General features: G+C 39.8%; 1 protein-coding gene across 8 annotated transcripts in view; it reads right to left on the reverse strand.

Moving 5' to 3' along the window:
• Positions 1 to 24,855, reverse strand: part of vrk2 (VRK serine/threonine kinase 2) — a 99,394-nt gene that overhangs the window by 19,901 nt on the left and 54,638 nt on the right. For all 8 annotated transcript variants that reach the window (XM_061963596.1, XM_061963579.1, XM_061963571.1 and 5 more), the window contains 2 exons: positions 13,918 to 14,038; positions 10,153 to 10,211 (listed from right to left, as the gene is read on the reverse strand). In XM_061963596.1, coding sequence (XP_061819580.1) covers positions 10,153 to 10,211; positions 13,918 to 14,038 — 180 coding nt within the window. The remainder of the gene's footprint in view (positions 1 to 10,152; positions 10,212 to 13,917; positions 14,039 to 24,855) is intronic.

The following is a 24,855-nucleotide window of genomic DNA, read 5'->3' on the forward strand; positions in this document are numbered from 1 at the left end:
AGTAATCCGTGTGCGGATGGAGAGATTGCGTCTTTTTATGAACCGGATCCTTTTCGCTTAGTAGGAGCCATTTTGTGGTCTTTACAGATGTAAACAGGAAATGAAACGTACGGTGATATCCGCGCGTTTTTTCTTCTTCTTCCGGGGGCGGGCGGTAGCTTACAGTAGAAGAAGAAGCGCTTCCTGTTCTATGGGGGCGGGTGCTTACCTTGGCGGTTGCTTGCGTAGAAGAAGAAGCGCTTCCTGTTCTACCGGGAAAAAAGATGGCGGCTGTTTACCGAAGTTGCGAGATCGAAACTTTATGAAAATGAATCGTAATAAAGCGCACCGGGTTATAAGGCGCACTGTTAGCTTTTGAGAAAATTTGTGGTTTTTAGGTGCGCCTTATAGTGCGGAAAATACGGTACTGTTCTGTACCTCAAATTTACTGCCATCAGCTTACTACAATAATATGAATACTGAATATGAAGGAATATATTTTTAGTTTTTTTGTCTTATTGCATTTCCTATGTCAATCACATGTCTGGCTTAGTTTTTCCATTTATCTAAGCTTGGGACCAGCACTGGATAACTACAGTGTAGGGCTGGGCAATATGGACCAAAACTTGCAATATTTTTTTCAGAAATAGAATTTAGACAAAGTCAAACTTAAATATGCGTGTCAAGTTGTTTTGTTGAAACAAATACTATACATGAGCAGATTTCTGGATATTTTAAAGTTTCATGTATAGATAGATGCAGATTAAAATTGTAAAAAGCCTCGAAAATAATGTAAGAATAGTGACGTATAATCTTCATTGAAAGAAATATTAAATAAAGTCCCTGATTTAAGAGGACATTTAAACATCAGCGGCAATTTGAAAATAATTTGCCTTTAAAATTATTGTTTTTTTATCTCAACATTTTTAGAAGGCCCTTGTTCCCCTAAAATTTTAAGTAAGGGACACCAGGCTGCTAACGGAAGGTTTTGTCTACATTTGTTGTGACAGTGCTTCTTGAGCAAAGTATTCGACTGGGAAGCTCATATAACAAATTAATATTTTTGGCAGTTTTTTTAAATCAGTTTTTTTTCATACCATTGCAACTAGCAACATATCTACACAGAGTTTGTATTTTAGCAGAAAATTATTCTCCATCATTTTCAAGTGCATCCATGTCTCTGGTGTTGTTGATTTGATGGAATCACGTAAATTGCAACTCGCCACAATGCTGTCATGAGCGCGTGTTGCCCCGAGTGATGTTGCCGAGGCTTGAGTCAAACGGACCCAATTGCTAGCCTCCTCTCCAGTACACCTGAATAGACCTTACTGGAAAGGCTGAGGATTGTGTTCCCAAGATAGTTGGAACCCACCCTCCAGTTTCTTCGTAAAGAGAGGAACCACCACACTGGTCTGCAAATCCAGAGGCACCGTCCCCAATGTCCACACAATGCTGCAGAGTCTTGTCAACCAAGACAGCCCCATAGCATTCAGAGCCTTGAGTATCTCCAGCCGGATATCATCCACCCCCGGGGACCTGTCACCGAGGAGTTTTTTAACTACCTCGGCAACCTCAGCCCCAGAAATAGGATGGCCCACCACAGATTCCCCAGGCACTGCATCCTTATAGGAAGACGTGAGGAGGTCTTCAAAGTATTCCCTCCACCAATCTACAACATCCTGAGTCAGGGTCATCAGCACACTATTCCCACGATATACGGTGTAAACAGTGCACCGCTTTGAGTTGAGGAGCACCAAGTATTGCCACCCCAGCCCGTAGCCTCTCACTGCTTGCAACGCCAGAGTGGAAGAGGGCCCAGCCCCTCTCGAGAAGACAGGTTCCAGAGCCCTTGCTGTGCGTCGAAGCGAGTCCTACTATATCCAGCTGGAACTTCTCCACCTCACGCACCAGCTCAGACTCCTTCCCCCAGCGAGGTGACGTTCCACGTCCCAAGAGCTAGCTTCTGTAGTCGAGGATTGGACTGCCAAGGGCACTGCCTTCGACTGCCGCCCAGCTCACACTGCACCTGACCTCTATGCCCCCTCCCATGAGTGGTGAGCTCATTGAAGGGGGGTCTCACGTTACCTTTTTCAGCCCCATGGGGACAGGCCCGGCCACCAGGTGCTTGCCATCAAGCCCCACCTCTGGGCCTGGCTCCAGTGGGGGGCCCGGGTGACCTGCGTCCGGGCGAGGGAAATCTGAGTCCTTGAATCTGACTTTCCATAGAGGTCTTCAAGCTGCTCTTTGTCTGGTCCCTCACCGAGGACCTGTTTGTCTTGGGAGACCCTACCAGAAGGCACAGAAGCCCGTGGACAATATATCTCTTAGGATCATTGGGACACGCAAACTCCTCTACCACGATAAGGTAGCAGCTCAGCTCCCTAAATATGTATGTTTTAAAATGTTTTATTTAGGATGGGCATGATAAATTGATATTTAAGAAATGTATTAATTGCTAGGAGTCTTGTTCACGAGTGGGGGAAGAGTGGATCGTGAGATCGACAGGCGGATCGGTGCGGCGTCTTCAGTAATGCGGACGCTGTATCGATCCGTTGTGGTGAAGAAGGAGCTGAGCCGGAAGGCAAAGCTCTCAATTTACCGGTCGATCTACGTTCCCATCCTCACCTATGGTCATGAGCTTTGGGTTATGACCGAAAGGACAAGCTCACGGGTACAAGCGGAAGAAATGAGTTTCCTCCGACGGGTGGCGGGTCTCTCCCTTGGAGGTGAGAGCTCTGTCATCCGGGAGGAGCTCAAAGTAAAGCCGCTGCTCCTCCACATCGAGAGGAGCCAGATGAGGTGGTTCGGGCATCTGCTTAGGATGCCACCCGAACGCCTCCCTAGAGAGGTGTTTAGGGCACGTCCGACCGGCAGTAGGCCAAGGGGAAGACCCAGGACACATTTGGAAGACTATGTCTCCCGGCTGACCTGGGAACGCCTCGGGATCCCCTGGGAGGAGCTGGACGAAGTGGCTGGGGAGAGGGAAGTCTGGGCTTCTCTGCTTAGGCTGCTGCCCCCGCGACCCAACCTCGGAAGAAAATGGATGGATGGATGGATAGAAAAGAAGGTCTAAACAACATTTAAAATTTTGCTGATTTAGTACAGCCATTTATTTACATTCAAAGCTTTAAGTATTGATGTGATGACCCCAATCAGTCGTTTGAAGAGTATTCAGTTCACCAGAGGGCTCTGTCCAGACAATTTGTATCCTCTTAAAATGAATTGCAAGGATCGTGAGCATGTACATAGGTGTCATACAGTCAGCCTCATTGTGTCAGGTCAGTTGTGTATTGCACATAGTACATTAAAGCGTGTATCTCTGACTCACACACTCAGTTTGATGCATACAATGACTCTTATCAGTGGCAGGCAGCTGGGCTTTGTCAACAGAGGACAAGTCGGCCCTTAACAACATGACATTATGCATGGCACTTCTCACTTTTTGAGGAGCTACATGGAGATGATCACCCTGCAGTACGTCTTCACAGGAATCAAGGGAGACATCAGTCCCCTTACAATCAGAGCACCTTCAGACTATGTTTATCCAAACACAGGGATCCTGGTCGTTCTAAAGCAAACTGCATGTCCCTCATTCTCTGTGAATAGGCTATCTTCCACAATTGTCTTAACGGCAACGATGTTTCACACCTTTGACTTTATAAAAACAAAAATCTGGGCAGGGTTAGGAGTTCCTATCTTCTGCGTTTGTGTATAGATAGTAAATCAGTATTGTTAATACTTTGCTTTACGGTAAACCAGCAAGAGCAGATTTTTAAATAAAATCTGATGTTTTTTTTTAATAATCTTATGGTAAAACATTTCAAGGCGATAATTCAAATTGTACAATTATCATGCCATCCAACATCATACATTACTCATGACTTTAATTAAAAGTGTAGGTCTTAGATCTTTAATTATGTAACCATATCCATCCATCCATCTATTTTCTACCGCTTATTCCCTTTGGGGTCGCTGGAGCCTATCCCATCTGCATTTGGGCGGAAGGCAGTGTACACCCTGGACAAGTCGCCACCTCATCGCAGGGCCAACACAGATAGACAGACAACATTCACAATTGTCTCTAAATACAGACTTCAAAAATAATCTCCTTGTTACCCAATCTAGGATTGTCATTTTACTACATTTAAACTTTTGAGTGTTTATAAAGTGCTCGGAGTTGTTGCAAAAATGTTTAGCTCTCACACTGCTATGCTGTTTATACACAGCCATTATGTAATCTTATATTATTATTGTTAATATCACATAGATATAAACTGAACAAAAAACTAAGTGTGTCAACAATATATTGAAATCATCTTGGATGCGTGCCAATCACCCACAAAAGCTTTAAATCATGGGGACTACTTGTGTCACGCAACAGTAAAGCCGCTGCTCCTCCACATCGAGAGGAGCCAGACAAAATAAACATATTTAAATAATAAGTAATTTGGACAAAGACTTGGCAAGACGTGGACATATGTTTTTCTTAATCGTAGTCACAGTGGCGATGACACTTTTAAATTGATTGGTCACATATTGCTATTCCAATTGTTAATTTTAATAAAAAGTGAGTTACGGTGATCGATGTAATAAGAAACAATGTGCAAATGCCGCCTTTTTACAAGTTCCTCCATCCCAGTCACTGCTGTTGTCTCCTTGGGCAAGACGTTTCACCCACCTTGCTCCCAGATTTACCCACACTGGTGTATGAACAAATTGGCAGCCACGCTTCATCGGCCTACCCCAGGGCGGTTGTGCCTACAAATGTAGCTTGTGACTGTGGTGTGAATGACTGATGGGTTTCACTGTAAAACGCTTGGAGTGTTATAAATAAGGCGCTAGATAAAATCAGTTATTGATATTAATATTATTGTTTAGCGTTGCCTTCTTTGTCTTCCTTCATTGACATGGGGTCTTAAGTCATCACTATTTAGCATTGACCATTTATGGATGATGTGGGAGGACAAAAATTTGCAGATTTCACTGCAGGCAAAACGAGAAGAGTGCGTATACTGTATTTTATGACCATAGGGCGCAGCAGATTATGAGGCGCACTGCCGATGAGCGGGTCTATTCAGGTCTTTTTTCTTCCAAAAGGCGCACCAGATTATAAGGCGCATTAAAGAGGTCATATTATAATTTTTTTTTCTACATCTAAAACACTTCTTGTGGTCTACATAACATGTAATGGTGGTTCTTTGGTCAAAATGTTGCATAGAGATTATATTTTACAGACCGTCTTCAAGCCACTTTCTGAACTTCTCTTCAGGATGCGCCGTTTTGTGGGCGGTCTTTATGACAAGGCTCCACTTCGATAGTGCGTCTTTTTCCCGTCATCTTGGAAGGTTTTTAGGGCTTCCATAGCGAGTTGACTGACAAATCTGACTTACAATCCTACGCTACGTTTTATTAGAAATGGCAACAGCGGGGAATGAATGCCCTAACAATGGCAGACGTGTGCAAATTTTCAGGACTTCTGCAGATCCCGAATACACAACAGCAGAAAACCAATAGGTAAGAATAGTTGGTTTTGCATAATAGGTTGAAACAAAATGGCAGATAGTATGTCTCTAATAAATGCCATTTTTGGGGTCCTTATACACACACCATAATAAAACCTGTATGTTAAAGCACAAGACCTCTGACTACGGTAGCCGTAATGCACCGACAATCCATTAAGCTTCGTACCTTACAAAAGTCGTACTATCGATTTTTGAGCGCTGTGCGTAATGTTCGTAATTTTTTATGAAAAACCAAATTTTGGGCTTGCTTGCTTAACCTGTACTTGCTGGCGTCATTTAATGAACAGGCGTCAACTTGCAGACCACTTACGTGTGACTGCCATTTACATGTCACACTTGTCATTACACCATGTACAGAATAAATTTGCTTTGAGGTCATTAAGCAGAAGCAGAATTAATCCGTACATTAGGCAAACCAGGATATAAAGCGCAATGTCGATTTTTGAGAAAATGAAAGGATTTTAAGTGCGCCTAATAGTCCGAAATATACAATATATATATATGAATATGTATGTATATACATGAAAATGTATATATGTATATGTGAATATGTATATTTATATATATGTGAATATGTATATACAGTATATATAAATGTGAATATGTATATTTAAGTATATGTGAATATGTACATGCCCTGCCTTCCGCCCACATGCAGCTGGGATAGGCTCCAGCACCGCCCGCCACCCCAAAAGGGACAAGCGGCAGAAAATGGATGGATGGAATATGTGTGTGTATATATATATATATATATATGTAAATATGTATAAGTAGGTGTGCATATGTATATATGTTAGGGCTGTCATCAATAACGAGTTAACGCATGTGATTAATAAATAAAAAATGATCGCGTTATAGTAAATTAATCAAAATCCCACTATTTTTTGTAACCCGGAAGTCGGCGCCTATTGTTACACGGTGGTAAGATGAGTAATTAGAGGCAGCCAATTTCACTTTAAAACAAACTCCGATGGAACTTTGGATAAAAATTAGGTAATTTGTTGCCATTGCTGGGACAAAAATTGTTATCATCGGCGCACAGCAAGTTTAAAATAGCGTCTTAAAAGCAAAGTACATTAAGGTTTTTCGTGGGGCATTAAAAAGCATTAAAATTCATTAAATACATCTGGCAAAAATTAACGCCTTAAATGGCATTAAAAAGCATTGAATTTGATTTTCGGAGGCATTGAAAATGTTTCTACAATTGTACGACTGTGCTGATAGTATTAAGTCAATCAGTCGACCGGTAAATGAAAATAAACTCAATAACTTTGCCATCAACGATACATTGCTACGTCTGTGTTTTTTTCTTTGGATTTCAAACTGCATACAAAAGGTATTTTTAAGGTTTGAAAGCTTGGAAACGGTTCTGGGGTGACAAACATTGCCATTCTTTGGCGACTGTAGTACTTAACTGTGACACCTATCATGTTATTGAAGAAGCTGAGCATGTTTCATACACGACTGAGAGATCCCGCAGCCGTCTGCAGTAAAAACACATTAAGCAGCTAATTCGGCTAACATTAGTAGGTCTGGCGACACACGCGGTGGCCTAGGATGGAGAGACAACACTCGCAACTGACACATCTCTTTATTCACTAACATTCCCACAGTAAATGAATAATCGTTCCTTCAGCTGTCTAACACTTTATACATAACATGCTATCTACTGTACCCATTTTAACAACTGAGAGGCTGTAAAATACAATTTATTCAAGATGTTTAATTGACTGAGCTTTTATAAAGGCATATAAAAGATGCAAATATAATTTTATGACATGTCTTTCTTTTTTAAGGGAAGAGTAAATGCAGATATAAATGGTCCACTACGTAAAGTTGTTTATGGGTCTGCTTACTATCTAAACCTTGGGTGTGTTGACTATCTAAACCTTGTTTGCTATATTACTAAGAATACTTTAAAAAGTGGCACATAATTCTTACTATACTTACTGTTACCAAGTTTTAAGCAAATTAATAACTTGCAGTTAGTGAAATGTTTAAAAACGTGCTTGGATTACAATTTGACAACAAAATTGCATTTGTATCCAAATATTGGGGTATTTTCTTCAGCAAATTTTAAATATGCAAGCGAGTAGTAACCTGTGACTAATCATGATTAATTACAGCTCAAGAGTGTGATTATTCTGATTACAAATATTCACTTAACAGCCCTAACATATGTATATGTGTGTGTGTGTATATATATATATATATATATATATATATATATATATATATATATATATATATATATATATATATAGATATATATATATATATATATATATATATATATATATATATATACATATATGTGTTTGTAAATAAATATGTATATGAATATTCTTTTTTGCGAATGTGGATTCTGAGGTTTGAGCGTATGCAACGTTACAATGGAACCTAGACACATTTTTATAAATGAGGCCTGAGGTCTCCCAGGTGCCCATCCACGATTGCCACCCAAAACACAATGCAACAGACCCTTATGTTTACCCCCGTGGATCAATGGAAGGGAGAAAATGTGTACTACATTGAAATTTGTCTTTACCGTATTTTTTGGACTGTAAGTCACAGTTTTTTTCATAGTTTGGCCGGGCTCCAGTGCGATTTATATATGTTTTTTTCCTTCTTTATTATGCATTTTCGGCAGGTGCGACTTATACTCCGGTGCGACTTATACTCCGAAAAATACTAAAAAAAAAAAATCCAAATACTTGATTTTAAATGTATCAATCTATTATTCTTTTACAAAATAATGGAAAAAAAGAGTGCTAATCTGTTTCACTTAATAGCAGTGCAGATATAATTAAGTGAGGGCAGTAATTCTCTTTAAAAATGTGTCAAATAGATAGAAGGCAGGGAATGTACATGCTGGTTACAGCAGGAAAGTATCGAGAGAAATGTGATAAATAATGACTGCCAAATTAAAATGATCTCAAAATGCTTTAAAGCTTTAAATGCTGATATGCAAAACCAATGTTTTTCCTGTTGGTACTTGTTTTTGCGTATTTGGGATCCCGTAAAGCCAGAAAATGTGAAATCAAACCATAAAGTCATGGCGCAGGTATTTGTAAAAACAAGTGTGCCTTCTTCCAAACTTGCTCCAAAAAAGGCATTTGGACTTTAGTTACATCAGCAAATATCTCCATATATGGTAAAGGTTTACCCGAAAAGCTTTACATGAGTCCGCCATATTTATTCAGTTGTAGTACAAAGTTGTAGTCAATGAATTCATTTTTCCCCATTCTCTTGTTGTGGGGAAGACTGGCTTGTACATGCACATGCATGCATTTCTAACAAAAAGTAGCGTATAGTTCTAACTTATATTTGTCTGTTGACCCGATGTGAAAGCGCTAAAGCTACAACAAGGCTGACGGGAGGGGGTTTGGTCTCGAGGAGGACTTAAGACACCTAAATAGGACCACCCACAAAATTTCATAAGAGATGGTGAGAAATCTGCTCGAAGATGGACTGTAAAATATGATTTATGTAAATTTTGACCAAAGAACCACCATTACCGTATTTTTCGGACTATAACTCGCTCCGGAGTATACGTCGCACCGGCCGAAAATGCACAATAAAGAAGGAAAAAAACATATATACAGTACGTCGCACTGGAGTATAAATCGCATTTTTGGGGGAAATTTATTTGATAAAATCCAACACCAAGAATAGACACTGGAAAGGCAATTTAAAATAAATAAAGAATAGTGAACAACAGGCTGAATAAGTGTACGCCATATGACGCACAAATAACCAACTGAGAACGTGCCTGGTATGTTAACGTAACACATCATGGCAAGAGTCATTCAAATAACTATAACATATAGAACATGCTATACGTTTACCAAACAATCTGTCACTCCTAATCGCTAAATCCGATGAAATCTTCCTCCCCGGTGTCACCTCTGGTATGCGCCGTTTCCTTTCTTTCTGCTGCTCGATCGCCGTTTTCTGCTGCATATTTCACTACGTCCGGCTTGTAATCTGCAGTATATGATTTCCTTTTCGGTGCCATTTTAGTTCAGCCCTTCTCAGTTTTTATAAGTTACCGCCAATGTTGAAATAATCTAGCTACGGATGTAGCAGCAGTTTCCATCCCATGACCCACAATGCACTTCTGCCATGACCCGCCCCACCAAATTTTTATTGGTTGACGTGTGTGACGATTGCTGACGTGTGTGTGACGATTGCCGACATTTGCTTATTATTATTTGATGTTTTACGGTAATGTGTTAATAATTTCACACATAAATCGCTCCGGAGTATATGTCGCACCCCCGGCCAAACTATGAAAAAAACTGCGACTTATAATCCGAAAAATACGGTACATGTTATGTAGACCACATGAAAGTGTTTTAAATGTAGAAAAAATTGTATTACAACCCCTTAAAATAGTAACCAAAAGCTGAAAGATGCAGAAGAAAACGGACTACGACTACCGTACTCATTTCAAGCAGACCTAATTTAATATTTAAACAATTTGAAGAGAATCTCATTAACAAAAGTAGACATTTATAACGAGACCATACTTCACCTTGGGGATGACTGTCGTACTTTAATTAGTATGTAGAAATGTACTACTTCCAAATGTCCTGTTAATCTTGAGATATAACAGTGAAGTCTTGAAATTGAGAATGTTGTGACTTACTTGTGCTGGCTCCAGTCACTGACAGCTTCTGAACGGACTGCGGCAGGTTATCCATCAGTCTGAGCGCCGAGCAGGACAGATAAAACAGTGAGAGAACGTGTAGAGAAAATGTTATGAGAGCAAAAATTATTTAGGGAGGACATAGTGGGGTTAAGAAAAGGACACTGCAGCAATGAGCCAAATTCAAGCAAACTATTCTGCAGATTTGTATCACTACATGAGATGAAGATCATTTAACTAGGTGTGTGACAGGTGTGTGTTATTATGATGGAACTAAAACACTGAAATATATAAACTTCACAAATCCAATTTATTCTAATCAGATATTAACCAGCAGCACTAACTACCAAGGCCACCTTAATGCACGAGCTTACCTGGGCTGAAGCCCAGCGGCCGCACATAGTCAGGGGCCCCCGATTTTGACGGCAGAATGCAATGTTTAGCGTTCATAGCTGTCAATTACAAACAGCTCAGCTTTGTCTAGCAATTGTTTAGTCTCTCTCTCAGCTGCATTGTTTTTTCCTATTGCTCCGAGCGGGGCTCGAAACAACATCGCCCGTGTGAGAGACCATCGTACTTCTATTACACTCACACAAACGTGCATGCGCTCGTCGCAAAGGAGATATATTCCTGAACAAAATATTTTTTAATGGGTGATATTTTTGCATTGTTGCTCTTCTGTTGAATAAAAAACATGATTTGTATTGGTTTAAGTGTTTTTGGGCAGGGGGTGTTGAGTTTGGAGTGGGGAAGGTTGTTGAGCCCCCCCTACTCTAGATTGAATACAATGGTTTAACAGCAGTTTTAAATATAAGCTATAAAAAGAGAATTGTGTTTTAAGTTGTCTTTTATGTCACTGTATAAATTCTTATGTACGACTGCAATCATAAATATATAATGGGCATGAATGCCATGCTCTTTTTGTTGTTGTCTCTGACCAAAAACTTATTTCCAATAGGCATTTAGCTTGTCCATGTGGGCAGTTGCTCTTGAAGGTATGACAATGTATAACTGGTTTCACAGTGACACTGGTGTTCCAACAGTTTTCAGTTTATAGCAGGCTTGAGCTTTGGTGGTCTGTGGGTTGTGCATCCTAACCACTCTTCATTTATCTGAAGGTGACAGTTTGGGTCTTTTTACAGACCGTGGCAAAGTTGTGAAACATCTCAATAACTTGGTGTACATCAAGTTGTTTGAACTGATGATTGTTAACTCTAAAAGTTTTTTTTTATAAATTGCACCAAAAAACTTCCTGAACTTAAAACGTGCATACAATTTTTTTTTAAACATATATAATCATTCCACACAAATTAATGTATAATTCATGCACATTTCATTTTGAGTGCAAGTATCAGGGCTGCAATGATTCATCGATTAAATCAATTAATTTGTGTAGGAAAAAATAGCATCAATTTGTGTTTTGTTGCTTCGATGATTCATTGAATAAGTAAAATACACGAACATTGTTTCAGCAAGACTGCTCCATTGCACATGAGAGCACTGCACCTATTGATGATGTAGCTCGCGCTGCCTGTGATGTGGTGTGCATGTGCGTGTGTGGAGGGGGGCTCAGATGAGATAAGATGTGATCATTTAAAAGACAGACATCATGGTCAAATGTTTGCACTGTCAAACGAAGCTGGCATTTCACAATTGCACTACATCAATGATGCAGCACATTATTACAGAAGAAAGTAGAAAGCATCTGCACATTTAAGAGCAGCAAATAAACAAAAACAACAAAAACAATGTAAAAGTCTTTTTTGGTAGCTAACATCATCTTATACCTAACTTGCATAACACATGTTTTAGTCGAGCACACTTAAGTACACGTTAGCAACTACAGTTTGTATGTTAATGCTAACAAGTTATTTGTCCAAAAATCACACATCACTTATTAACATTAAAGGCCTACTGAAACCCACTACTACCGACCACGCAGTCTGATAGTTTATATATCAATGATGAAATCTTAACATTGCAACACATGCCAATACGGCCATTTTAAATTTCCCGGGAAACTTCCGGTTGAAAACGTCTAGGTATGATGACGTATGCGCGTGACGTCAGTAGTTAAATCAGACATTTTGGAATAGGTCGGTCGCCAGCTTAAATCGTCTTTTTTCATCGCTAAATTCCACAGTATTCTGGACATCTGTGTTGGTGAATCTTTTGCAATTTGTTTAATGAACAATGGAGACTGCAAAGAAGAAACCTGTAGGTGCGATCGGTGTATTAGCGTCTGGCTACAGCAACACAACCAGGAGGACTTTGACTTGGATAGCAGACGCGCTATCCGACGCTAGCCGCCGACCGCATCGATGATCGGGTGAAGTCCTTCGTCGCTCCGTCGATCGCTGGAACGCAGGTGAGCACTGGTGTTGATGAGCAGATGAGAGCTGGCGTAGGTGGAGAGCTAACGTTATTAGCATAGCTCTATCGAGGTCCCGTAGCTAAGTTAGCTTCAATGGCGTCGTTAGCAACAGCATTGCTAGGCTTCGTCAGGCGGTACAGCATTAACCGTGTGGTTACAGGTCCAGAGTTTGGTAGTATTATTGATTTTCTGTCTATCCTTCCAGTCAGAGGCTTATTTCTTTTGTTTCTATCTGCAGTTAAGCACGATGCTATCACGTTAGCTCCGTAGCTAAAGTACTTCACCAATGTATTGTCGTGGAGATAAAAGTCACTGTGAATGTCCATTTCGCGTTCTCGACTCTCATTTTCAAGAGGATATAGTATCCGAGGTGGTTTAAAATACAAATCCGTGATCCATAATAGAAAAAGGAGAGAGTGTGGAATCCAATGAGCCCTTGTACCTAAGTTACGATCAGAGCGAAAAAAGATGCGTCCTGCACTGCACTCAAGTCCTTCACTCTCACGTTTTTCGTCCACGAATCTTTCATCCTTGCTCAAATTAATGGGGTAATCGTCGCTTTCTCGGTCCCAATCGCTCTCGCTGCTGGTGTAAACAATGGGGAAATGTGAGGAGATTTTCAACTTGTAACGTCACGCTACTTCCGGTACAGGCAAGGCTTTTTTTTATCAGCGACCAAAAGTTGCGAACTTTATCATCAATGTTCTCTACTAAATCCTTTCAGCAAAAATATGGCAATATCGCGAAATGATCAAGCATGACACATAGAATGGATCTGCTAAACCCATTTAAATTAAAAAAAATCATTTCAGTAGGCCTTTAAGTTGTTCATTACATTGTCATTCAATTTATCAGTCTTTTTCAAATGTGTGTGTGTTAAGTTGTTCAGCACATTGTCACTCAATTTATCAGTCTTTTTGTTTAGTTGGGTTCTTTCTTAGTGATACACTACCTCATTCATGTTCATCTGGCTACATTGTTATTTATTTTTTGCTTTTTGACTTATTTTTTTATATAATATATATGCTCCTGTTGTAAAAGTGCAATTTTCCTATAAGTCACTTTGAGGATATACAGTGTGTTTTATATGATTACTCGATTAATCAAACAAATTCATCGATAGACTACTAGATTACTAAAATAACAGAGATGCAGTCCTAGCAAGTATACATACTCGTGATGAACCCACTAAGAATTGCTAAACAGATAAACCAATAAAAAACAGTGAAGACCTGCAAAAAATGTAAGTCGGTTATTATATCAAGCCAGGTTTAAAAATATATATATATATACACAATAAGGATTTCATCTATTTTCAAGAGCGCCTAGATTTTGATTTTCAGAGACCAAAAATAATTTGTATTTAACAGAGTTCACACAAAGGCGCCTACCTGATCTTGGCCTCCATAACCGCAGTTGGGTTATGGAGAACATCGTCCCACGGGAGTGACCCAGACAACCAGTGAAGTAGACAAAAACCCAGAATCTGTAGGTCTCCACGTCTTGATGGAACTTAGTGGAAAAAACAAGCAAGTCATTGTATTTATTACGCTATTCTTTGATGACACGAATACAAGCAACGTGCATTTTTACACAAAAAACCTATGTGAGATTAAGTTGCAACTTTAGTTAAGAAAAGCCTTCAATAAGTAAATTTAGGGGCTAATCCATTACAATTTTAAATGAGTACATGCAGTTTCAAAAATATATGCAATAAACTCGAGAGTGATTGCATCCAAGTGTGTGTGTGTGTGTGTGTGAGGGAGAGACTGCATGAATCTACATTAATGTGTGAAGTCCATCAATACTCGTAAACCAAGTCCATCTAAAGGGGTCGAGCCCGGGGAGTTTTAGCAGCTCAATACAATAATGACCGTCACACGTCTTTGGAGAAATTACATATTGACTGGCTTCATCTGAGGGGAAAAATCTTCTCCCTGAGCCATGGCTGGCATTGATCCTCCCCAGCCAACAGTAAGGTCTGAAGGTAGAGCATGGTCCCTGTCACCCAGAACAAGATTACATTGAGCAGGGTGGTGCTAATCTGACTGCACAAGCACAGGGTTGTCATAAATGTGTTGACATTCATTAATTTTGACTTATTCATCTTTAAAAGATGTGATCATAAGAGTGGGTGCAGAATGTCAAGATTTAGGCATGTGTTATTGAGGAAGGTGAGGAGCAAAGAAAACTGTTACAATAAAATGCTTGAGTGAATAAAACACACATTGGCCTTCACTAGAAACAATAACTTGTCTGGACATGGCAGAGAGGCTATATTATCAATGAGCATGCATAGGATATGAGAGCTGTTCTCTGACTGTTTAAAGTGACCATCCAGGAAGGTCCTTGAGAAGAAAATTCAAGGCTGTAGCTTAATGCTTGCCATAACACTTATCTTCTGGAATGATTTGATTTGATGGGATGAAGAAGTATGAAATGTGGCAATATAGTATAATTACTAAGGGAGGAATTATCTCAAGAGGTGTATACAAACCCTGTTTCCATATGAGTTGGGAAATTGTGTTAGATGTAAATATAAACGGAATACAATTATTTGCTAATCATTTTCAACCCATATTCAGTTGAATATGCTACAAAGACAACATATTTGATGTTCAAACTGATAAACATTTATTTTTTTGCAAATAATCATTAACTTTAGAGTTTGATGCCAGCAACACGTGACAAAGAAGTTGGGAAAGGTGGCAATAAATGCTAAAAAAGTTGAGGAATGCTCATCAAACACTTATTTGGAACATCCCACAGGTGAACAGGCAACAGGTGGGTGCCATGATTGGGTATAAAAGTAGATTCCATGAAATGCTCAGTCATTCACAAACAAGGATGGGGCGAGGGTCACCACTTTGTCAACAAATGCGTGAACAAATTGTTGAACAGTTTAAGAAAACCCTTTCTCAACCAGCTATTGCAATGACTTTAGGGATTTCACCAACTACGGTCCGTAATATCATCAAAGGGTTCAGAGAATCTGGAGAAATCACTGCACGTAAGCAGCTAAGCCCGTGACCTTCGATCCTTCAGGCTGTACTGCATCAACAAGCGACATCAGTGTGTAAAGGATATCACCACATGGGCTCAGGAACACTTCAGAAACCCACTGTCAGTAACTAAAGTTGGTCGCTACATCTGTAAGTGCAAGTTAAAACTCTCCTATGCAAGGCGAAAACCGTTTATCAACAACACTCAGAAACGCCGTCGGCTTCGCTGGGCCTGAGCTCATCTAAGATGGACTGATACAAAGTGGAAAAGTGTTCTGTGGTCTGACGAGTCCACATTTCAAATTGCTTTTGGAAACTGTGGACGTCGTGTCCTCCGGACCAAAGAGGAAAAGAACCATCCGGATTGTTATAGGCGCAAAGTTGAAAAGCCAGCATCTGTGATGTTATGGGGGTGTATTAGTGCCCAAGACATGGGTAACTTACACATCTGTGAAGGCGCCATTAATGCTGAAAGGTACATACAGGTTTTGGAGCAACATATGTTGCCATCCAAGCAACGCTTATTTCAGCAAGAAAATGCCAAGCCACGTGTTACATCAACGTGGCTTCATAGTAAAAGAGTGCGGGTACTAGACTGGCCTGCCTGTAGTCCAGACCTGTCTCCCATTGAAAATGTGTGGCGCATTATGAGGCCTAAAATACCACAACGGAGACCCCCGGACTGTTGAACAACTTAAGCTGTACATCAAGCAAGAATGGGAAAGAATTCCACCTGAGAAGCTTAAAAAATGTGTCTCCTCAGTTCCCAAACATTAACTGAGTGTGGTAAAAAGGAAAGGCCATGTAACACGGTGGTGAACATGCCCTTTCCCAACTACTTTGGCACGTGTTGCAGCCATAAAATTCTAAGTTAATTATTATTTGCAAAAAAAAAAAAAAAAAGTTTATGAGTTTGAACATCAAATATCTTGTCTTTGTAGTGCATTCAATTGAATATGGGTTGAAAAGGATTTGCAAATCATTGTATTCCGTTTATATTTACATCTAACACAATTTCCCAACTCATTTGGAAACAGGGTTTGTACATTTACAACAGAGAGAACTGTAGAACTGAAGTTTACTGATCTCACAGGTGTGTGTCTGTGTGTGTGTGTGTGTGTGCATACCCGTTACAATCTACTTCAATAAATGTGCATATGGACACATTTAATCGGATTAAAAGCCTAACCAGAATAAAAATGTTTCATGTAAACACGCCATTTGGAATGGTCTGACCCAATCACACATGTTCGGATCAAAATTTAATTGCGATTGAGACGGATGGTTTATACCGAAAGTCTTTCGGATTGTAGCCCATAAAAAACACATTTTCCGAATTGCATGTTAGAATTATCCTTACTGCACATGTCTTTCATGTCAGCTATACTTTGGTGGTGGCGCGGGGACTAAATTTAATAGTCTTGAAATGAAACTATTGTCTTGCTGTTGTCTCCCCCATCCAACATGTACCAACAAAAGTAGCGTTATATACTGTTGAGTTTGTTGCTTTAAAACAGGACTAGCAAAAAAAAAAAGTATGGTCTGCAGTGTTGTGTGTTGATGTAACAATAAAAGGAATCCAGTTGTCTTAACGAGCTGTTTTATTCACGACATTACAGCTACTCTAAGTGCTAACTGCTCGCCTCAAACACATACACAGAATGTCATAACAGACGCGCCACACCCCGTTTATAATCATAACATAAAAAGCGCTGAGCAGCTCCATTTCAAAAAGAGAGGCAAAACAAAAGTAGTGAACAAAAGGTAAACAATTATAAATACCGTGATAACGTCTGACAAGCAGAAATGCACAAAGCCATGTTTGTTTACAGTATAAATCACTGCTTAGTCAGCACCTGCAGTGAGTGAACTCGTCCAAAAGATGAAGCCAGAGCACAAATAATAACACACCTTTCCGTTTGTTAGGTTCTGCGCATGCAGGTTTCCCCTAAATTTAATTGAATGTGGCGCGCCGCCACACTTTTTCTTATTACCGCCACACCTTGAAAATAATTTTTAACTTGAAAACAAATTAAAGTAAAATAATATACTGTAGTCCCCAGAAGAAATCGAACAAAGTTTGACACTATTTTGAACTTTTATTACCAATCTTATGATAAACAACGGCACAATTCCAACAGGTTTTACCTCCCATGACAACACTTCCTCATTGTCGGCTAATCACCTTTCAGGCACGGACGGTGTGTTTGTAAACATGGGAAAAACTGACATCAAATAAAAACCACACGAACATAAAACAATAACATTAGCTGGTCATTGCAGTATGAATTGATATACATAGTCTATTATTCAAGCACTATTGACAAGTGATGTACTGAAAACTTGACCACTGAAAAAAAGACTTTGATCACCGAAAACCACGCTTCCGAAACCAAATGTAAACAAAACTCACGTCATTGTCTGAAGCGTTGTCAACATGTCTGCGATGTGGACAGGATGTTTATATATACTGCAGTGGACAGCCATCTACAAATAGTGCAAATATTAAGACAGTGGCGGCTTTAAGTCTGACGTCATGCTCACTTCAGCCTCTTTACTCAGGGACATCGAGGGACAGAAGTAGAGTTTCTAAACACGAGTGCATTCTAGAATAATACCAGAAGATGATGCTAGATTTGTTGCTAGTTGTTTTTAATTTAAAAAAGTATTTAAAAGTCTATAAACACATGAAAAAATCTCAACAATAGTACCTTGTACAAAAGGCAGCAACGATTGAAAATATGGCAAAACGATAAAAAAATATGTTAATACTAATTAATAAAAACAAATGTTTTAAATGTATGTATACATATTTGAACCTTTTTAAAGAAAATCATATCATCATAGCAAATTTTGCAAACTACTTGATGACGTCATTGTGACCACGCCCATAAACACGGCCCCCGCCACAGGTATCTTGGCAGTTTACGGGAAACCCTGGTATTTCAAAGTAAAGGATTCCGATTGAAAGTGTGATGCATGAAAATGCACGTCCATGTGCACAGTAACATTCTAATCCGAATGATGATCAGATTAAATAAATGTTGTCCATGTACACGTGGCTAGTATTACCAGGTTATGGTCAGAGACACTTCAGTTATCTAAAGCATTAATTAAAACAACCTATAGTTAACAGACTGAACAACTCCACATTAACGTTTAACTGTTGTGAACAACCCCCTCATCAGTGTGACCACACTGCAATATGTAGTATAAACGATACAAGATTAAATATTAATTAAAATATGTGAAAGTTTGACTCCTACAGTGTTTACTTTTCTGACGACCTCCTTACAGTTTTGTAATCAATCAGAAACATCAAACACATACAACATTTGCCAAACATGGGGACGTACGGCAAGATAGTTTTGAATATTACCCAACATGCTTTGTAGTGGGGTTAGATGGGTGTAATTTTGAATTGGGTGTGGTGTTTGGATGTTTTTTATATTGCATTGTTAACATTTTTATGTTAACGATGTGTTTTTTGTTTTCTTTTTTTGCATCATGGGCGGGAATAGTTGTTAGGATAGCTACCGGCACATAGAAATAGATGCTATGCTTCTAGGATAGTATCATAATACACATGGTCATTGGCAGACATTAGTCATATTACCCAGAAGAATAAAGTAACTTTGATAAACATTAAAATTGTTAAATATTTTCAGAAGTTTCATAATTGAAGTTGCTGCCGGGCATCACATGGTCTGCGGGCCATAGTTTGGACACCTCTGCTTTAAAAAGGTTCATCAAACCCCATCCATCCATCCATTTTCAACCGCTTGTCCCTTTTGGGGTCGCAAACCGTCGCAGACAATGTTTTATACTTTTAAAGTATAAAAAGTTTTTATTTTTCATATTTACACACAAAAAATCACACGTACATAAGTATTTACAGCCTTTGCTCAATACTTTGTTGATGTACATTTGGCGGTAATTACAGCCTCAAATTTTTTTTTAATACAATACATATATCTTTTGGCAGTTTTGCCTATTCTTTGCCCTTTCCTCTTTACAGCACCTCTTAAGCTCCATCAGGTTGGATGAGAAGCGTTGTTTTTTATCCAGGATGTCTCTGTACATTGCTGCATTCATCACCTCCCTGCAATCATCAGGAAGGTGCCCCAAACCCGATGGTCACTCTGTCAGAACTATTCATTCCTCTGTGGAGAGAGCAGAACCTTCCAGAAGGACAACCATCTCTGCAGCAATCCGTCATTCAGGTGTGTACGGTATAGTGGCCAGACGGAAGCGATTTCTGAGTAAAAAGTTTGCCAACATGCACCGGAAATACATTCAGACCATGAGAAACAATTCTCTGGTCTGATGAGACAAAGATTGAACTCTCTGGTGTGAATGCCAGGCATCATATTTGGAGGAAACCAGGCACTGCTCATCATCAGGCAAATACCATCCCTACGAGCATGGTGGTGGCATCATCAAACTGTGGGGTTGTTTTTTCAGTGGCAGGAACTGGGAGACTAGTCGGGATAGAGGGAAAGATGAATGCAGCAATGTACAAAAACATCCTGGATGAAAAACAACGCTTCCCATCCAATCTGATGGAGTTTAAGAGGCGCTGCAAAGAAGGATGGAAAAAACTGCCCACAGATAGGTGTGCTAAGCTTCTGACATCGTATTCAAAAAGATTTCAGGTTGTAATTGCTGCCAAAATGCATAAACTGAGCAAAGGCTGTGAATACTTAAGTACATGTGATTTATTTTTTATTTTTTTATTTTTAATACATTGGCAAAACGTAAAAAATAAATAAATAATTCAAATCGTCATTATGAGGTATTGTGTGTAGAATTTTGAAGACAAAAATTAATGCATTCTACTTTGGAATGAGGCTGTAACATTAAAAATATAGTTTTGTGCTATGTATACTTTCTGGATACACTGTATCTCTTAAATGTATGTTTCTATTGAGGGACAAGCGATAGAAAATGGATGGATGAAACGAAAAATTGTTGCTAATAAGTAATAGTGACAGTTACTGCTAATTGCGTGGAAAAAAATCAGAGTGTGTTCGAATGAATATATGTTGCATTTTATCAGCCAAAAACTTGCTGCTCAGAAAGTTAGGATGTACTCTGTCTGGCCAGTAAAAAGAATGTCAGTTCCAAAGAAGACTGAAATTACCAATGAAAATCAAATCATTCTGACAGCATGCGCGTTGGATCCAAGTCTTCAAGGATACTAGCCGACTGAAGCTGTCAACGCTGGGCGACATAACTGGCAGAGGGCCACTGATATACAGTACATTGACTTCCCACATTTCTTTAACAGACTAAAGAGGATTTTGAAATAACTTTTGGTTTCCTCTGATTGGCATTGCATCGTCTCACTGGAGCCCACGTGAACAACAGGACTTGTTGCTGAAATGGGACGTGTTCAATAGGTTTGGAAGAACGTTAATATTCATGACTTTGGCTCCTGGGTATCATCTGGTAGTGGATTATCAGGGTGGGGGCAAAGGAAAGTGCTGAGAAGGTGAACTGGGAGCAGAGCCACTCCCCTTTTTGTGACCAGCACATTTTTTCTAACTTCCTCTCACTTGCGTATGGATATTTTATCGTCATTTTAAATCACATAAATATTCATCCATCCATCCATTTTCTGCCGCTTGTCCCAATCGGTGTCGCGGGGGTGCTGGAGCCTATCTCAGCTGCATTCGGGCGGAAGGCGGGGTACACTCTGGACAAGTCGCCACCTCATCACAGGACCAACAAAGATAGACAGACAACATTCACACTCACATTCACACACTCGGGACAATTTAGTGTTGCCAATCAACCTATCCCCAGGTGCATGTCTTTGGAGGTGGGAGGAAGCCGGAGTACCCGGAGGGAACCCACGCAGTCACGGGGAGAACATGCAAACTCCACACAGAAAGATCCTGAGCCCAGGATTGACCCCAGGACCTTCGTATTATGAGGCACATGCACTAACCCCTGTTTCACTGTGCTGCCTATCACACAAATATACAATTTTAAAATTACTTGTAAATGTACCTAAGTTCAGTTGACCTTACTTGGAATTGACATTACTTGCTCTCTAACGCTCTGAATACTCAGCAAAACCAGCTGACTTTGCCAGTGAAGTCTCTTAAATAGCAGGAATTGTTAAGGTATCTTTATTAGATAAATGGCTTGTTCCATTTGAGCCACTGATTTAAGTAAATCGGCAATGTAGAACATTTGAAATTATTGAGGTGCCCCGAAAAGTTTGAGAGGTGGGGGGTCAATGACTCTGGAAAAAATCTGAACAGACGAAAAAGGAATGAAGACAATGCACTACGTTGAGGGCAGCAAGCAAAATAGTGCTACTATTAGCATGGCTAATAGTAGCAGAGGACCTCCAGCAAAACATAAAAGTGACAATGACTGTTTGTCACAGCGACCTGGCAGAGGTGTGGCCGTCACTATTTCCTGGTGTCTGCATGTGACCACACACACTCTGTGCATGGATTGAAGAGATGTCAGTCTAGAGAGTTATTTGTTGGTGAATAATTAAGAATTAAAATGTGCAGCATGAAGCAATATTTGTGGACTGTAATATTGTTGTGACTATTATTCTTGATATACATTATGTGCAGACACAAAAAACTACATACCCATGCACAAACACAATAAAACTGAGTTTGATGGAGGAAAATAATTATAAACACACAAGTAAAGGCACACACCTGCAACGGACACGTTTTTAAAGAAAATTTGCGACTGTTGTTAATTATCTCCCATTGTTATTCCGATACCCTAAGAGTATTGTCGTCTGGACGCCCACTGAATGCTAATAAATCACTCTTCGGCTTCAAGTTAGAGGTCTGCTGTTCCTAAATTAATATGACAAACATTACTACTGCAATTCATGCACACTTTGCAGGGATTGGCCTTCAAGTCAAAAAAGGGTTCACATGTGTCAGATTTTGAAATTCCCTATTTTCCTCTTTTAAAACCTATTTTTTAAAACACTTCAGAAATGAAAATAACTGAACTTGGTTGTTTTTGTTTTTGGTAAACACTACCATTGGACAACATTAGCATTATATTGCTTCAAGAGATCGCAAAGATGTTGACTATATTGTTTCAATTACTGTTTTCGTTCATTTTAATAGAACAATATGAATAAAATAATTGTAATTAACAATTCTCAATTGGATACAAATCGCTGACATGCCAGTATTATGATATGTATTGATCCTGATGGTATGAGTAGCGTGTGACCAAGTAAACATACATTATTGACCTGCTTACTGATGGATCCAGCAAGTGTGGAGGTCATGTGTGGCTCATCCCTCATGCTAACCAACCATCAAACGCACTAATTAATGGGGAACGAATGTGTGTTGCAGGTTATGACTTCAGCTAATTAGAGGGTTGTTAAACAGAGACTGGAAAGTCTGTAGAGATGGTTGACGGACAATCGATGGTCAATAAACGAAGGATGCAAGCAGGCAATTTGCCAGTTAATGTTTTCTCAATATTATTCAAGGGAAGTGGCCAATGACAAGCAGAAAAAGTGTTTTACATGCAGGTTGCGAAAAATGCTTTAAAACAATACATTATAAATAAGCCTAACTTGGCATACATACACTGACTTGATTACTACAATAACAACACAGTGACTTGGATGGTTGGATGGTTTGGAGAATTGACCTATAAAGGGCCAACTTATTTTGGGCCATGTGCTCACGAACTCTGATCATGTTTTTGTGCATTGTAGATTAGGGATGTCCCGATCCGATATTTGGATCGGATCGGCCGCCTATATTTGCAAAAAAATGCGTATCGGCAAAGCTGGGGAAAATGCCGATCCAGGCCAGTTCAACGCACCAATTTAAATAATACATTCCACTTTTCTGCTGCTCCCTATATTCCGTTCCGCATTTTCCAGCACACCTTCAACACATCCACACGTCTGTGGATTCCCACGCAGTTGCTTTTAGCTGCTGGCATTACACGACAGGCTCTTCTCACTCTTTCCTGTCTCTCCTTCTCACAGACAGCAAGCGCACCTTCTTACACACGTCACATACTGTCACGACACACGTCACGTCATATACGTATACGCCCTCTCCCAGCAGAGAGGTAGCAGCATGGCTAACGTTAGCTGTGATGCTAGCGCAGCAGTGCGCGCCTGTGCAATTGCTATGGCGTCACATTAGTGCCAAAAATCCGAGTGCATAAAAACTGTTATCGCGCGCTGATTCTCCACTTCGTGCGCGCGACACCCTTTTGCGCGCGCGTGGTGCCTTTTTTGCGCGTGCGCGGTGCCTTTCTGCGCGCGCGCCGTCTCGGTCTGTGCACTGTCATGTTTCGTTTAGGCACTTTGGGGGCGGGTATGCTTAGACGGCCCCTTCTTTCTGATTGGTCAGGGGAAAAATTCTCAGAGCCAATCAGAAGTATAGCAGGGCGGGTCATCGTCAATATGTATCAAGATTTACGGAGGAAGAAGTGGATAAAAAAATGTCTCGCGCTGATGAAGGTTATTTCATACCACATAAACACAATACAGGGTAATACAAAATGTGACCCAAATAAATAAGAAGACAACAAACACCATAATCACATCTTTCAGCCAGAATTGGTCCACCAGCAATAACATCCAACCATAACATTTTATAATTTCACTTCTTCTTGAACATTTGTTTTCTAATTTATGGAATTTCTTTTGATTCAGCCATAAAAGTAATGAAATAATATTTGAATTTTGTTTTTAAAATGTTAAAAATAGCCTTTTAATAATGTATTCTGAAACAGTTTAAAATAATCAGAGAACTGACTAACACTGACCCTACACAACTATGTTGCACAATTAAGTCATTTTTTTTTTAAAGCGAAAAAGGTAATTTCAACAGGTACAGCATCCTATGTCATATCTACATGTAATAAGATTTGTAACAAGGCAAACCGTTTGTAAATTGGTCGAAAATCGAGCAAGTTATGGTAATGTAATTAGTACATGTACCATTGACATCAATGTAATGATTCGGCTAGCTGTCCGAGGTAAGATGGCTACAACGTTGCTACGCTGGAGAATGATTGGTCATATGAAAAATGCTCAGAGCCAATCAGAAAGGAGGGGCCGTCTAAGCATACCCGCCCCCAAAGTGCCAAAAAGAAACATGACAGCGCAAGGAGAGATGCCAGGAGTACACAGAGAGAGCACAGACCGAGACGGCGCGCAAAAAGGCACCACGCGTGCGCAAAAGGGTGTCGCGTGCGCGCACGGAGTGGAGACTCAGCGCGCGATAACAGTTTTTATGCGCTTGGATTTTTGGCATTAATGTGACGCCATAAATTGCGCACTGCTTAAACGTCCTC

Source organism: Nerophis lumbriciformis, linkage group LG02, assembly GCF_033978685.3.
Source record: "Nerophis lumbriciformis linkage group LG02, RoL_Nlum_v2.1, whole genome shotgun sequence".
Classification (NCBI taxonomy): Eukaryota; Metazoa; Chordata; class Actinopteri; order Syngnathiformes; family Syngnathidae; genus Nerophis; species Nerophis lumbriciformis.